A 15,873-nucleotide genomic window follows, 5' to 3' on the forward strand; every position below is an offset into this window, starting at 1 on the left:
GACCGCTCTGTTTGAGGCTCGTCGAGCAGCAGGGAACTTGAAAACTTCACTGCATTCAGCGGGCAGATCTGTGATCTGAGGTTGGCGTATTACAGCCGAATTGACGGTCGTCGTCCAGCTGTGATCGACAGAAGAGGACCGGCTCGGTTCGCAGCGCAGAAGCGATTTCCGGCACCATGGATGATTTAGGTAAGTTCGCTCGCCTTGGCATCATAACATTAAATTAGCCTGTACATTGTTATTCATGTGACCAAACGTCCACATGCTTGCGCTAGATCCGTATCAAACCAGCCGAGGTTTTCAGAGGGTCGGCAGCTGTTTGTTTGGCTCAGCGGTGGAAATGTACCCAGGTATCCAGGTTAAGCTGCTCACCGCGCGGGGTTATGCTCAGACAGGCCCCGCGTGCTGAAATGTTTTCAGGAAGCATCGGTCAGCAGGCTAATTTCGATAATTAGCTTGATGTGTTGAGTAGCAGATTTGTCTACATATTTATAACGCGTATTTGGGTGAACGTCAGCCAGCGGTTCCTACAACGCGCTGGCTGGAGCTTGGTTTGTTCTTTTGGGTGAAGTTATTCTTTCACAATTCCCCCACACCATGCAGACAGCCAGGGATGATGGGCTGCAGCAGGGCGTCACAAACTTTTTAATGCACAGGACTCACAGATAGATATGCACGAAGGACCCCCATTTGATGAGACACTGACCTGAGGAGCCCCATCTGAGAAGATTTGTTGTATATGACTTTCAGGTTTACATAACAGTCTATGGTGCAGGTGGGAAGCTAACTGGGTGCAGAGAAACCTGTGATGAAAACAGTCTCCCTTACACCTTCTCTCATTGAGCAAACTTCTAGAGCGTGAAGTCTTTTGTTGGTGAACTTAAACTGTTGCTCATTTAGCTGGGGACCCCCTGGGATCCTTTCAAGGCCCCCTGGAGGTCCACAGGAAACCACTGAGCTCCAGTGTATAGTCTTGATTCCACACAGATCCACACACTGGTGCTATATTTGTGCTGCGCTTTCTGTGTTTGCTGCTGCCTGTAAGGATAAGACTAACATTATAGCACACTTGGTGACAGCAGAAAATGTATTGCCTCAGGCTAAGTTGTGACAGGGAAAGTGTCTGGAGCTCAGCGCTGTTCCTGATGTACAAGATTCCCTGGTAGATTCCCTCTTAAGGCTGCTCTTTTGCTGTTTAGTTGCTTAAAATTCGCCAAATAGTAGAGCACTAGGTTAAATATACAGATTTCATGTTTTGGCTGTGGGGATTGTTCCACACCTTGTAGGATCTCTCGTTAATTTATTTCAGTAGCCTAGAATAACTTTAACAAGCAGCTGTGAAGTCCCCCTCAGTGATGTAAAACAGTATGCTCTGTGATAAAAAGGGAAAACCTCAGAGGTAATGCAGCTTGCACAATGCTGTCAGCACCAGGGTTTTTTTTTATTTTTAATGTTTAAAAGTCTTTAAGCTTTACCCTGGCAACTGTAAGGTTAAGTTTAGTAGGACATCCGTGAAACGCATCGAGGGAGTCATGTTCATTGGATGCTAAAAAAAACCCACCAGAATGCGTTCGTAAAGTCAAAGATGATAAATGTCCTGCTGAAGTCAGCCAAAAGGTATTACCATCCTGTGGACTGCAGGTGGACTTACTATCAGAAATAAGCTACAACTATTCTACGTTCACATTTCATTGTCATTCCCAGTACAGATCGTCTGTTATCTTATGCAATACCTGTTCAAGCTGTTTGTTAGGCAGGGAAAGGCTACTTCCTGCAGAATGTTTGGCATAAAGGAAATTATATTAAAGGGCACAATAGTCCATCACAAGCAGTTTAAACACAAAAAACTGTATTTTCCTAGTCTTCACCATCCTGCTCACTCCACAGCAGAATACCTTTTATCCAATTTGGTACAAATGGAGCCAAAATGAAGTTTCCTGGTTAAAAGTGTGGTGGCTGGGGGCACCCTGGTGGCTCACCGAGTAGGGCGCATACCATTTGGCTCAGGCCTTCCCGCAGCGACCCGGGTTTGAATCCGACCCGTGGTCCTTTGCTGCATGTCCTCCCCTCGCTCTCTCTCCCATACCTTCCTGTCTCTCTCTCACTATATCTCTCAAATAAAGCATAAAATGCCAAAAATAAATCTTTAGAAAAAAAAGTGTGGTGGCTGGATTGCTAAGAGGCCGTGCCAAGAATATTTGTCATTCTATATCCAGTCAATATTTATGGACACCTTCTCGGCTTACACGGGCGAAGGGCTTCCCTTAAAGTAGCTGCTTAAAAAAGAGAGTTACACAACCCAGTGTAATTACCATGCTACAGGGTTGTAAATTCTCTCCTGATTTTCAGAATAGACCTGTAAGGGTGTGGCACACACACTCCCAAAGTTAGAGAAATATTGACACTCTCCAGTCCAATGTTTTATGCTGCATCCTCATGGATGGTGTGATCAGTATCAGAGCATATAAGGTTTCACAGGGACAACAGCGAAGTTCCATGTGCATTGTCCTTAGTATTTTTCCTTGACCTGGTTATGGACGCTGTCAGTGCAAGGAGAGTTACATTTTTAAGATGATTTAAATGCAGCTGAGGATTTTTTTTGGGGGGGGAACCGCCAGCAGGAGAGTTGAAGTGAGGTAGCATAGGGATCCATCCACCTCAGGCCCACAGAGGAGAATGTAACCCACATGTATTTTTAGCGGAGGACAGTCCTTCTTCTCAAGTGCTGAGCCAGCAGCACCTAGGAACCTCCCACCAACCCACACCCATCTCTCGCTCTTTCTCTCTCTCTCTCTCTCTCTCTCTCTCTCTCTCTCTCTCTCTCTCTCTCTCTCTCTCTCTCTCTCTCTCTCTCTCTCTCGTTTATCTCTGACAGTCTTTGCTAGTCCTCCTCACTCGCCCCCTTGTTGCCCTGACACCCCTGAATTGGAATGAGTGAATCTGAAGCAAAGCGGCAGGATTACCTTTCTCCTAAGTTGAAGGGACTGGAACATGTGTAGATGCACACGCTTTGACACACATGTTGGTTGGCTGGATGCTCATGCTTCCTCCAGCAGCAGCACAGTGTGGGAGCAGAGGGGATGGCTCGGGCCCACATGCAGGGATTGGGCCTCAGCCAAAATGTATCCTCCTTACCCACTGCACTGCCCCGCCCTCTCTCTCTCTCTCTCTCTCCCCCTCTCTCCCCCTCTCCCCACTCCCATCATTCCCGTGGTGAACCACATGGGAAGCTGCAGGCTGCGATCTATTGACAGTTGAAAGCTGGCTGAGTGAGCGGCAGAGCAGATTACCCTTAGGAAGATTTGGATACCAGGCACATTGTAATGCTTGATCGCTGGTTATTGTGAAAGTTTCACTCCATGGAGTCAGTATCAGAAATAGTGACTGGAATTTAGATCCGAAAGCCTCGCTCTCCTCATGCTAGACACAGGTTTATGTCAGTTGCTTCTCCTTCTATTTGCGCAAGCTTCCTGGTTTAGCCGCTGTGGCATGTTCTGAGGTAAACTTGCATTGACCCCCCTTCTCAGCTATCAGCGCTGCCAAGCATCGCTCGCTGCCTCACTGCTCTGGGCCTGCACCAACAAGACATGAATGTCAAATAGCCTCCCAAGTTATCTTTCTTTCACTCACTTTGATCCACAGTACCGCTTAGTTTTCTTTTCTGTCTGTGTATTCCCAGTCTGTTTTTCTCTCTCTCACTGAAGTGTTTCATTGTCAATTTAGTGGCATCATCTGAAGTGAAGTGATTCCCCAGAGCCTTGTCAGCACGGCAGCTAAAGCCGCAGCGTTTGAAGTGTCACTCATGGAGTGGGAGTGGGCGAAGTGCTCCTTCGCTAACTCCCAGACACTCAGCTGGGTGTAAATTGTGTTTAGCTGATTGTTTATACACTGAAAGAAAGACAACAGACAGCTGTTTCATTTAACTGCATCACACATGGACTTTTGTCAGTTCTTCTGCATACTCTGTTAGAGACTGTGACAAGAGCGTCATCTTTATGTCTGAGGGGTAGTTTGCCACTCTTTATTAGGGACAGAATGTTATGGAGATGATAATTTGATAGCATAATAACCTGGAGAAAGAAGAGTTATTTTCTCTCTCCCTACTGGCAGGACAACTTGCCAGTCGCTCTTATTTTCAGCAATATGACTCCTAACTCCTGCTGAATTATGATGCAGCGATGAATCAATAACTCTAAAGTGGTTATAGGGAAATAATTAGTGATGTTAAATATTTTAATTAAACTCTGATGGATTCTGGCTCGTAATAGCAATTGAATTTAGCAAAATGCATAACCCATTATCAGAATTCACAAATATGCATTGTAGGCAAAATCAGTGGCTGGCTAGATCAGAACCATGCAGAATTACTTATCTGACTTTTGTTAGTTTGAGATGAAAATAGGAGAAAATCTTCTTGATGAAGCTAAATTGTTATTTTTCTTCTCATCCTCTGTTTATAGACTTTGAGTGTAAATCTAGTCAACATTTGAAGTTCCTGTTATCAAAAATCCCCGGCAGATCATTCACTCAACTTCCTCTTCAAGTGGGCACAGTGACTTGGCAATGCTTTGTCTATCACCAGAGAAACTACACTGGCAGTGTCAGCTTAATGTCTGCAGCTTAATGAAACAAGAGGTGTGCTGACAATACGTAATTAATTTCACGTGTGGAACACATGCACATAAATCGCACATTGAATTAGAGTCTCAGAGCTGGAGAGAATCCCTTTTATCTCCTCCAGGGTTTGTCCATCTGTCTAAATTTAAAACAAGAATGCTGCTAGGCTTTGAAACATATGGTGTACACACACACAAACACAAACACATAAACACACATACACGCTCCAGCTAGCAGACTGCTGGTGTGGACAGTTAGCTCTGAAGGGGAAGCTGACTAAGCAGCGGCGGCTCTACACTCAGCCAACCATCATGTCATCTCTCTGTTGGTCCAACACCACGTAGCAACAGCCTGCTGTAAAACAACCGCTTTCTTCCTTTCTGTGCTTGCTTTGTGGCTGGATGACAATGTAGATATACCAACAACTAGGTTTGTAGCACCTGGGTCTATATAGAACAACTCCCAGTCAACCAAATATCTTTCCAAGCCAAGAGTAATACTGAGGAGTGTCAGGACTCAGGCCATGGTAAGGGTGTGTAATAGATTTGGCTGTGGTCTAACACATTAGCTACTGTATGTGCCAGTGTTGTTCCTCTGTCCTGCTGTTTCTCAGCTGAGCTCAATGAGCCCTTTTTATTGGGAAGCTTCTCTACCAGCTGGAGACAAGTTTCATGACGGGAAATGTTCTCCTTGACCTTTATTCCAGTGGCGGACAGGAGGATTGTCTGTTACAAACCAACTGACTCCCATGCAGCATGAAGTTTGCAGGCCGCAGTCGCTGTGGGAGTCATGAGATTCTGACTGGTGGACATGCCTCATCGTGTCTTATTCATGTTGGCTTCATGACTGAGCAGAAGTAACTGGTTTGCCCAGCTGTCTTATTGAATGCTGCAGTTCCTTCCTGTTGTTTTAGCTGATTTCCACTGGGTCAAAGTTGGTCTGTTTCTAGGCAACCAGAGCAGTTATTGTAAAGTTAACTGATTCAGCGAGTTGTCTAATGAAGATGAGAGGAAGCGAAATTAGGAGAAACATTCAAGATTTCCTTTTATTGTCATTGTATGTTGCGTTTTCATATCCAATGCCTCACCCACCCTCAGCATATTTGGGTGTATATATATAAATATATATGTGCCTAAAGCTGTCTTTTTCCCCTATCCTGGTGTGTGCTGATGAGTTCCCTGCTGAATTCACCAGACTGCAGAGATTCTCCTCCCTGCAGTCAGTTTGACAGTGACTGACAGCTCAGCTGATACGATGCTGCTGATCCTCTGACGCATGCTCTAACAGGAAAGCAGCTGGTAGAATAGTTTTGCTCAGTAGATAAAGATGCCACAGTGATTGCAAGGTTTGATTGTGGTTACAAACAAGAATCATCTACGTCCATGTTATTTTGAAAAAAGTGAAAGTGAAAAATTGTGGTTCTTTGCTCACATTGATATAAATGCATATTTTTGATGTGAAATTTTGCCCGTTCGATGTCAGATGGTCATTTACACGTACCTGCATATTCCTTTAGCCTATCCTTTCACTTCTTCCTAAATGCCATTGTTCACAATGGCTGGATGGTTGATTTGTCTGTGGGTTCAGATAACACGTCATTGTTTGATTAGGAGGTGGGATTGTGCGGAAAAGGTTTTCTGCGGCTTGGCATAGGTTGAAATAGCCACTAACAGACTGCTGGTACTGGTACTGGCCTATTTGGGATATAAAGCAGGGAGGCCAACACAATGAAGGCCTTTGATGAGGCAGGAGGGAGGGAACAGGAGTGAGCGTGCATGTGAGAGAGAGTGAGCATGAGTGTGTGTGTGTGTGTGTGTTTCTAAATTACAGAGTGCTTGTGCTTCAGTTGGATTTACAATCAGTGTCTGGCTTGTTAAAGAGGATCATTCAGAAAGCCCAATCTAGACTTAAACCCACTTGGGTTAATGATAGCTTCAATGATGCCGGGTCAGGATTACCCCTCTACAGGTTTATAAGAGTAGTGTAGATCACACACACACACACACACGCACACATGTGCATACAGTGTTTCTGGCGCTGCAACAGTGCTGATTGTTTTCCAGTGGAAGGATTTGGCCTGCGTTCCAGACCCTCCTAACCTCCCTCCTCCTCCCCTATCGCTCCTCCCTCCCTCGTTGTCCTGCCAGAGGGGGACAAAGAGCAGCTTGTCCCCGGTCCTGTGACCCACACCAACCCAGAGAGAGACAGAACCAGCCAGAACCGATGGCTCAGGGGTGGAGACGCAGGTCCACACTCACCACATCACAAATAACTCCCCCCCCCGGGCTACAGAGTATACAATAGACCTCAGAAGGTATCATCTGTCTTTTGTAAGTTAAGGTGTGAAATGCTACAAAACCCTCAATATGAGCCTCTCGCCACACCTATCCTATCTTTAACAAATGGCGTGCACTCGGTGCTGTTGAAACATTTCAAAAGTGCTTTTCACACTGTTGCATGCACAGAGGCCCAAAATAACTACATGAGCACCATGTAAACCACAGGAAAGCCCTTGGGCCCACAAACTACCTCTGTGTTTCTCTGAAAGTCTTTCAACAGGCAGAGATGTGGGGTAGTAGGGAGGGGAGGGATGGAGGTGTTCGACAGCAGGAGGAGAGTCTATGTTTTATCTTATTCAACTGGTTCCTTTCAGTTACTAATATTCTTGTTTCACTGTTTTTTCCGTTCTTTGAGCCCTGTATAGAGGTTGTTACACTATCGTTAAGCTTAATAATCCATTCCATTATTTAATTAATGTACAATTTTTTTTAAATGAAATGATTATACATCTGATCATGACCATATACATACATGATAGTAGGACTAGAGCAACCCAACCAGTAAGATCTGTACTTCAAAGTCACCATAGATATGATTTGTAGCGACTCTGTTCTCTTCTTGAGGGGTATGCCCTAACAATTTAAAAGCTATATTTAGCATATTGCCAGTTATGCCTAACATTATGAATCTCATTATTACTCTGTAACCGCTGTAAATCTGGGAGGGCAGAAAGAAAGAGATAAGAGTACAAATGAAGGGGTGATGTAACAACTTCATTTGGCTATTTCTTCATGTTATCTGCAGGGAAGGATATGAATGCTGATTGGTTAATAATATTCAGCCTCCATGTCCTGCACCTCATCCTCTGTCGGAACCACCTCCATTGGCTCAACGTTGTGATGCAATTGGTTGGACTGTGTTGGATCCAGCTCTGTTGACTGACAGCCTTTATCCTTTGTTTGAGCTCTAGTGGGTCCACAAACATCCATTGGCTCACATGTGTGGTTAGAGAACAGTAAGAAGTGTTTGCAAGACCAGACAAGTATGGTTTTAAGGTCCTTGCCACATAGCAAAACACTTGATCAGCTGGTCCTGAGAGAAGCTGGACTGTGCCATAGGGATGGGCTTTTAAAGAGGCTGTTATTGAGTGGCACCAATAAGAAGCTAGGGCTTCCCTGACTGGTCTACTGGTTGAAAGAGCAACTGTGACTCTGATTGGCTCGCAGCCACGAGTAAAGTCATTTCATGACCCATTGGTTGACTAGTGCAGATGGAACAGAGCCTCTGAACCAACTCGTCTGTGTTCTGATTAAAAAAAAAATCTGTAGACAGTTACTTGACAACAAAATTTTTCCATACACATTTTAGTGAGGTCAAGCATATGTTCCAGGGAAAGGGGAATCATCGACTCGAGCCTGATATGGTGTTACTGTCTGGTGGAACTGAAAAAGAGATGAGGTGTCAACCACAAGACTGTTTGCAAAAGTGACTGCAGTCAACAGTCACTTGTGTGTTGTGGCCACACCCGTATTAGGAGGCTTAACTACAATAAGTACTACATCAGTAGCTTGTTAAATTGTTTGTTTTTAAAGGTTTTAAAAGTTTTAGTTAAATGCAGTTGTTTGTTATGTACATGATTATTCTGAAAAAGCATTGTAATAAATCTATGGTCCATGCAGTCAACAGTTTAAGATGCAGGAGTGTACATTATTACAATACATTTCTATAATTTTCATAATGTCATGTTGAGGCATCATGTGAAGTCGTACACTGACTGACATGGCCATATTCTCAATACCAGAGGCATTGTTTCTCAACAGAAATCTCCTGCTCTAATTAGCAGGTCTTTCAACCAGTTTTCATCCCCTAGTCCAGTAATTCTGCAGTTGTTCTGTCCTGATTAGCAGACTATGTGGGTCTGAGCTTGTCTGGACTTTTTGGTCCGATGTGTCTATAGTGTGGCAATCCACTAACACTGGAGTAGAGTATAGGTCACAGTATATGCTGTAGCATTCTGAATAGCTCAGTTGCTTGGCTTGGCTGTAGTTTCCATTTAATAGCATTAGTAGTAGCACTTTATTGATCTAAACTAAAGGGATTTCTAAGCAGGGCTTCTTTATATAAGATAGAAGAGTAGGTATAGCAAATGTAGTGCAGTACACAATATAGGCTGGGTGGGTGGTCTGTAATATCCTACTGTCACTTTGACCAGCACGGCCATCCATCATCTACTGTATGTCTCTGCTCCCACAGGTCAGGGTCAGAAAGGTATTTATAGTGGGCCTAGATGCCTCAGTCTGTCTCTGCCATGCTGCAGCCTACTTCTAGCTGAGAGGCACCTGTGTGCAGTGTGTGTTGTTCTAGTGTCATGCACCTGTGTGTGTGTGTGTGTGTGTGTGTGTGTGTGTGTGTGTGTTTCTACTGCCAGTGATTTAATCTCGTATTTGTGTCATTTATGAAACAGCTGGACCCACTGAAGCGCTCAAAATGAACACAGGCACAGGCCCTCTGCTGTCTAACATGAGCCCGGAGGGGAGTGAGCATGAGTGTGTGTGTGTCCATCTTGTCCTGATGTTTTATTTTCTTCTGGCGCAAGCAGAGAGAGGGCCTCATCATCGTTGTGATGGTGTGTCAGGTTGGAAGGCCACCTCTCTCACGACAGAACATGAAAAGCTGTCACTTCAGGTCGACACATACTCATATTCCACACTGATAAACGAAGGCTGCTCCCTGTTCTTCCAGGAGAGGCTGTTTTTATTTTGCGTTTGTATTACAGTTTTACATGTATTACATTTAGCCACTCCCTGTTACTCAGAACAGAATGTGTCTTTGTCTGATAAATAGACAGTTTTTTTTGTGTTTTCTTTCATCTGTCCTATCTTGCCTTCAGTTCCCCGTCTTCTTCTGTATCACACCATCTCCTTCAGTTGATATACACCTCTCTTTTTTTCTCTCTCCCTCCTCTCTTCTTACTCTCATATATGGAAGAAGTGTTTCAAGCTGTGGCATGTCTGGAATTCCTATCAGCCGCTGCACCTTGCTGCCCATCAGATATAGAGGGAAGAAGGAAAGGAGAAATGAGAGGAAAGAGGGGAAGGAGAGATAGAAGGGGGGGTGCAGAGAACAAGGAACAAGTTGATTCTATCTGCGCATCAACTTTACCCTTTTAATCTTGCAGGTTTGCAGTTGACATTCATCCACTCCTGTTGGTGTCGGCAATATGCTCATATCACTGTAAATGCTTTGGCATTTACAAAGCTCGCAGATAATACCCCTTCTGCACATGAGCCCCGGACAAGAAAGGGAAGCTAAACGCTCGCTCTCGCTCTCACACACAACTCAGCGTCACCCCCTGCAGGTGGCAAAAGGTTCTGTTTGTTGTGGAAAGCCTAGTGTTACTTCTGATAGGGCTTATCTACTGAAATGAACCACCTCCAGCGGGCCTAAGTGATCCTCGATGTCTCTGTTGAGTGGTAGACAGCATTTATTCGCTTTATGCAGCGGTCAGCAGTGACAGGGATTCAAGCGTGTGTAGTGTTGTGCAGGCAGGATGTCCTGTCAGAGATAATGGAGGCTTTGCTCTGTTGAAGTCCAGGGCTGTTATTGATCAAACATCACAGAGTAGGAGTAGTAGTAGCTTGGTCCAATTAGGTCCCATTCATCATTGTTGTTGATTTTGATTCTAAAAGGCTGTAATGTAGGTGCAGATCCAACATTTATTTTGGTTGTAAGGACCCTGTCCTTCAGTTAACACGCTTTGCTTTCCCTATCCTCATTTCCCCTCATGTCCCCCTCTCTCTTCATTTTTAATTTTCCCCACTCATTTATCATCCTTCCTTTTACCCCCCCCATTTTTCGAGTTCCATTTTACACCCCCTCCCTCTCTCTCTCTCTCTCTCTCTCTCTCTCTCTCTCTCTCTCTCTCTCTCTCTCTCTCTCTCTCTCTCTCTCTCTCTCTCTCTCTCTCTCTCTCTCTCTTTCTTTCTCTCTCTCTCTCTCTCCTGTAATGAGCCCCATGTGGAGCAGCACTGGTGTAATTAAAATGCGCCCCATTCATCTGGGAGGAAGGGAGTCTCCTTAATCTGCATCAACCTACATTTCAGCCTCTGAGGACGTGCCTGTGCCACGCGAACACATTCCCTTCTCACTCTCCGTCTCTCTCAACACTTTCGCTGCCATTCCTCATTGTTTCCTCCCAGGTGTCCCCTGCTGTCGCGCGTTTAGTGTTGCGTTAAACCGTCACCACAGAAGCTAATGTGTTAGATTTAGATTTATTTGAGGTGGCCAGGGAGTGGGCCTGTCAGCCACTCACAGGGACTCAAGTGTCTCTGAGCTTTATGGAGCTCTTCTCCTAACACTTCAAATGGAAGCGTTGCCCCATGGGAAATTCATCCAAAAATTGATTAATCTTAGGCTGAAAACTCTCTTTCATGGGATATCATGCACTGAAATATGCTATGTTCTAACTTATCAAATTTATCCCCAAAGGTTTCTGCCACTCCTTACAGTGAATAAGGATGATCAATTCAGACTGCTCATTTTTCCTTTATGTGATGTATTTCCTGTTGAAACAGGACATAATGCTGGGAGGGATCATTCAAAGTGTAAACCAATGGGATATCAGTTAGGGAGAGAAAGGCATTTATTTTTTAATGAGAGGGATGGAGGGGCGGGATTGCTCAAAAATCTGTCTTGAACCATTTAAGATTTTCCCTTTTCCAGGGAGTAAAAGTAATGCGATTTTAACATTTTTGTTATTTTTTTGGCATAACATTTCAAATGGGTACACGAAGAAATGCACCGATTGCAATTTTCTTGGCCGATTCCGATTTTTTAAAAGTCTGACCTGCTGATTCCGATTTTGGCCGATTCCGATTTTCTTTCTTTCTAAAAACTATAATTTACCGCATACAAACATTTTTGTAACTTTTCTTTAATGGAAAATTAAAATTCAATTGTATGTTCATAATAAAACATTGACTATTGATAGCCTAACTTTAATTTTCCCTAAAACTGCACCAGGTTACAGGACCTTCTCTCACTCTCACTCAAACAAATCTCAAAATAAAAAAGTGCTCCAGGTTACTGGACAGAGCTTTTTTGTACAAATAAAATCCAACTGAAAATGAATTGCAGTATATCCCACTTTATCTAACATGTTTTACTTTCCCAAAAGAAAACATGTGCAACAGATCTATATAACAACACACCTGATGTCATTCATTTACATCAAAAGGTTATCCATGGAGCCCAGCCCAATGTAATGGAGATTTAAAGAGTCATAGTGCCATCTTGTGGTGCAAAAAAAAGACTTTTTGTTTTGACTCTGCTGAGATCGGGAGGTAGCTCGTTTCTCCCACACAGTAAGCAGGCTGACCAATATCATGCATGTCATAAACTGAAGCTTGAAAAGTAAAATCCATACAATTATATCATATCGCTGTTTATTTCCATGCATATGCGCAAGCTCTGTCCACCTGACAGCCGTCTGTTCTGTCGGCGGAGAGAGAGACACACAGAGTATGGTGGTTTCGGCGGGTGTCCGGCGAACGCGTTTTTCGATCGGGCTTGGATCAGGAGGATCAATGCAGCCCGTGGGCGCGGTGGAGAGGACAGCGGCGGAGAGAGGAGACGGGACGCGCTGGAACAGAGATCAGTATGGATATATGAACTATTATTCTGTATGTCTGTCTTAACAGTTGTCTTGTCTATGAGACTGATCTGCCGGTCACCGGTCATAGCCGATCAGCTGAAAACCGGCTGATTCCGGTCACCGGCTGATCGATCGGTGCATCTCTAGGTACATAGTATGATAGTTAATAAGCTAAAGGTGTGAAGAAGTCATTTTTCATTTCAGTGTGACTTTAAGATTGACAAGATTTCCTCGTTTTACTGCTGTTCCATTTTCGGTCACTGGGGAACTAGGGAGTGTTCACCCTAAGTGATCTGGACAGGAGGCAGTGTGTCATGGCATGTTCCCTTGGCAGAGGAGGCCGACACACCTCTGTGTGTTTGCGTAGTGTGTGGATGGGCTGGAGCATGCCTAGCACACAGTGTTTGATGAATAAAGCCAACCCTAAAGCTACTGGCTCTTAGGTCTTCTGTTTTGCTTCTAATTAGGCTGCATCCTTTAGAGTACGACCATCTTCTCACCACATTGTTGAGTGAAAGAGTTTGTGATCTCAACTCAGTTTCATCTTGATTCAGGGACAATAAAAGCAGCATCAAGTGATTCACATCTCCCACAAGCCAGCGAGTAACAAAATATGTCACCATATTTTATATAGCCTAGAGGACTTACAGTGTTTGTTCAGTAACCATGGTTTGCAGCAGCAGAGTTGTTATGCCCTTAGTTGATGCTAGTTCAACTGTGAGAGCTAAGTTGATTAATGTCTCTCATGTAAACCATCTGGACTAGCATCTGTTGATTGTGCCTGCCACCAGCTGCAGTAATACTCCGTTCTGACAGCAGCAACAGATATGAACATGTAATGAGGCCTCCAGACACGCTCACTATTTATTTATGCAGTATACTCCAGAGACTTTTCAGATGAAATCTAAATCATGTTTGGCCTATTCCTACCAATGCAGTGTGCTCTCTAAGAGAATGTCTTGGCTCCCTCCAATCTGACTTTTCTCCACCTTCAAGAGGGACTAGAGAATATAGGGATGAAGTGAGGTGGCCTGTGTGGAGCTGCATTACTGCCTTCTATCCTATCTGGTAGGGATGATAATAATTAACCGTTTTTGATCATTAATTACAAAGTCTACTATTTGCTATTTATTTTAGTAAGTTAGCCTATAAAATATTTTCCTACACGGGAGATCTGGTTCGATCTAATTAGGTTCTATACAGCGGTCTCGGCGCTGGAGGATTCAATGTGTGTTTTCGTTTTGTTAATCTGTTTTTTTCATTAGAAAGTCTGGCTACCATTTGCTATTTACTTAAACATTTACTTAAGTTATATATTTTTCGTGTAGGCTGTCTATTTTATTCAGTTCACAGCGCTGCAGGGTAGATGTGTGAATCCTCATATTCTGTTGTTTATGCTGCTATTGCACATGTAAAAATAAACCCTCTCTTATGAAAAAAAACAAAACAAAACATTTGTTGTATTGGTAATTTTTTTTAATGGGTCACAGACATTCGTCCATTCTAAATAGTACATTTTAATATTTTCGGTTAACGGTTAATGATCAGTTAACAAGGGTCGGCTATCGGTCAGAAAAAAAATTCTAAATTACTGTCTGGTGTGGTTGATCTAATGATTTGGGAAACATTATAAAGAAGAATGTCCTAACCTCTTGGTTTTGAACACAGGAAAACCTCTTAGAAGTCACAATCTTGGTAGCTGATGTCTCTTTTTACTGCTACAACCTAAAAAAGAGTAAAGATGAGAGACTGCAATGTTGAGTGCACCTGCCTGTGTAGAGGCTCGCTGTTGATGTGTAGCTTTTTTTACAGACCATACTTGGTATGAAGAATGATGTTCAGGTTTTTTCAACTTCTTCCTCACTTTCATGGTTGTGTTTTTTTTTTTTTTGTTGCTACAAAGCGAGAGATCAAGACACACACATACACCCACAGTTATCTGGCTGCGGTAGTGTAAACAGTGGGCTGTGCTGTATCCATAATGAAGCTCTGTGGAATGTGCCGGGGCTGCTGGGTCCATGTGGAGAAAGGAGCCTCTGCTGTGAAACCCTGTCAACTGGCATGCTAACCATGCTAACGCTAAGTCGGTCCAAGTGGATCTGGTGTTGGTCTAGCTCTGCTGTGTCTCCTCTCTGTCTGGGGCAGAGGCCAAAGCATTGCACTAGGTCCATGCTACTACTGCACTGATGCTACTATGGTATACATGACAGTCATTTTCAGCTAAATATGGATGATTGTTATTGGGCTGCTGATAAGAAAGATCTTGTCCTGAATGGATGAATATGCAATACATTGTGTGGCAGATCATGTATCGTAGTTGTAGTACTTGAAGATAATAAAAAAAACGTAGTTTGGACTTATTTGGATCTCAGTGAAATGAAGGTGAATGTAACTTTGCTGAAATGTGTCTTATTGAAGATGGCAAATGTGAGACTGAGTCATGAGAAAGCCTTAGCAGGGATTGAGCTGACGGTGTGAAGGAGGGGCTGATTATACCTTTATATACTTTTGTCATACCACTCCCTTAGTGGGCATGACACTGTTGATAAGAGCTCTTGTCTGTTTGCTCTCTCCTTCACTTATTTCACAACCGCTTGTGTTACTTTGGCTGTTGTGCGGCACATAGCCTACCAAAGTTGGACAGCTCCATCCTCAGACTTGTTTTCAGCCGGTCATCGTTTACGTGAGTAGTAACTCTTACTTGAACTTTCAGGCGGCAAGGCTGAGACTGTCGTAGCAGCAGGGGGGAGAGGGTGAACCTAACCCGCTGCCATTAAAATGAACCCCTCCTTCCCCCTTTCTACCCCGACCCCCTCCTCTGCTCTCAATTGCGCCCCACTCTTCCCCCTCCTCCTGGTCTCTTGTTCCCTCCTGCTGATGGTAGAGTTAAGAAAGGCAGTTCCTGCCTGGCAGACAGTCTGTTTGGGTTACCCTCTTCCTCCTCCGCTTCTTCTTCTTCTCCCTCTGCATTCTCTCATCTCTCTTCCCTGGGTGTGTGTAACTGCTAGTCTTATTCTAAGGTATGTCTCCTCTTCATGTTGCTTCAGCTGTGGATTTGTTTCTCTGTCTCAGTACTCTAGCTTACTATGGAGTTTTAGTGCAGCAGGTGCTGTTTGGTATACCTTAGTAATATTGGTTTTGTTACACGTGAAATGTATTCAAACCCCCTTGCATATAGAGTAATACAACCCTCACAGACAGGATGAGTTTGTTTGGTTAATTTTCAGTATGCTTTTCATCTGAGGTTGTTTTTAGAAAGGTAACTAAGTGTGTCTGCTGTGTCTCACTGTTGGTTTACACAAGTGTCTCTGAGAAGTTTACAA

The 15,873-nt window shown here is 43.8% G+C and overlaps 1 protein-coding gene across 1 annotated transcript in view; it reads left to right on the forward strand.

Annotated features, from left to right (window-relative positions):
- Positions 1–15: 15 nt before the first annotated feature.
- Positions 16–15,873, forward strand: part of LOC139644963 (paxillin-like) — a 31,303-nt gene continuing 15,445 nt past the window's right edge. The window contains exon 1 of the mRNA XM_071520511.1: positions 16–189. Coding sequence (XP_071376612.1) covers positions 177–189 — 13 coding nt within the window. The 5' untranslated portion in view covers positions 16–176. The remainder of the gene's footprint in view (positions 190–15,873) is intronic.

The sequence above is a fragment of the Centroberyx affinis genome, unplaced genomic scaffold (assembly GCF_046629955.1).
Source record: "Centroberyx affinis isolate AG114_WGS23_722 - 3 ecotype Tasmania unplaced genomic scaffold, CSIRO-AGI_Caff_v1 ptg000806l_1, whole genome shotgun sequence".
NCBI lineage: Eukaryota > Metazoa > Chordata > Actinopteri > Beryciformes > Berycidae > Centroberyx > Centroberyx affinis.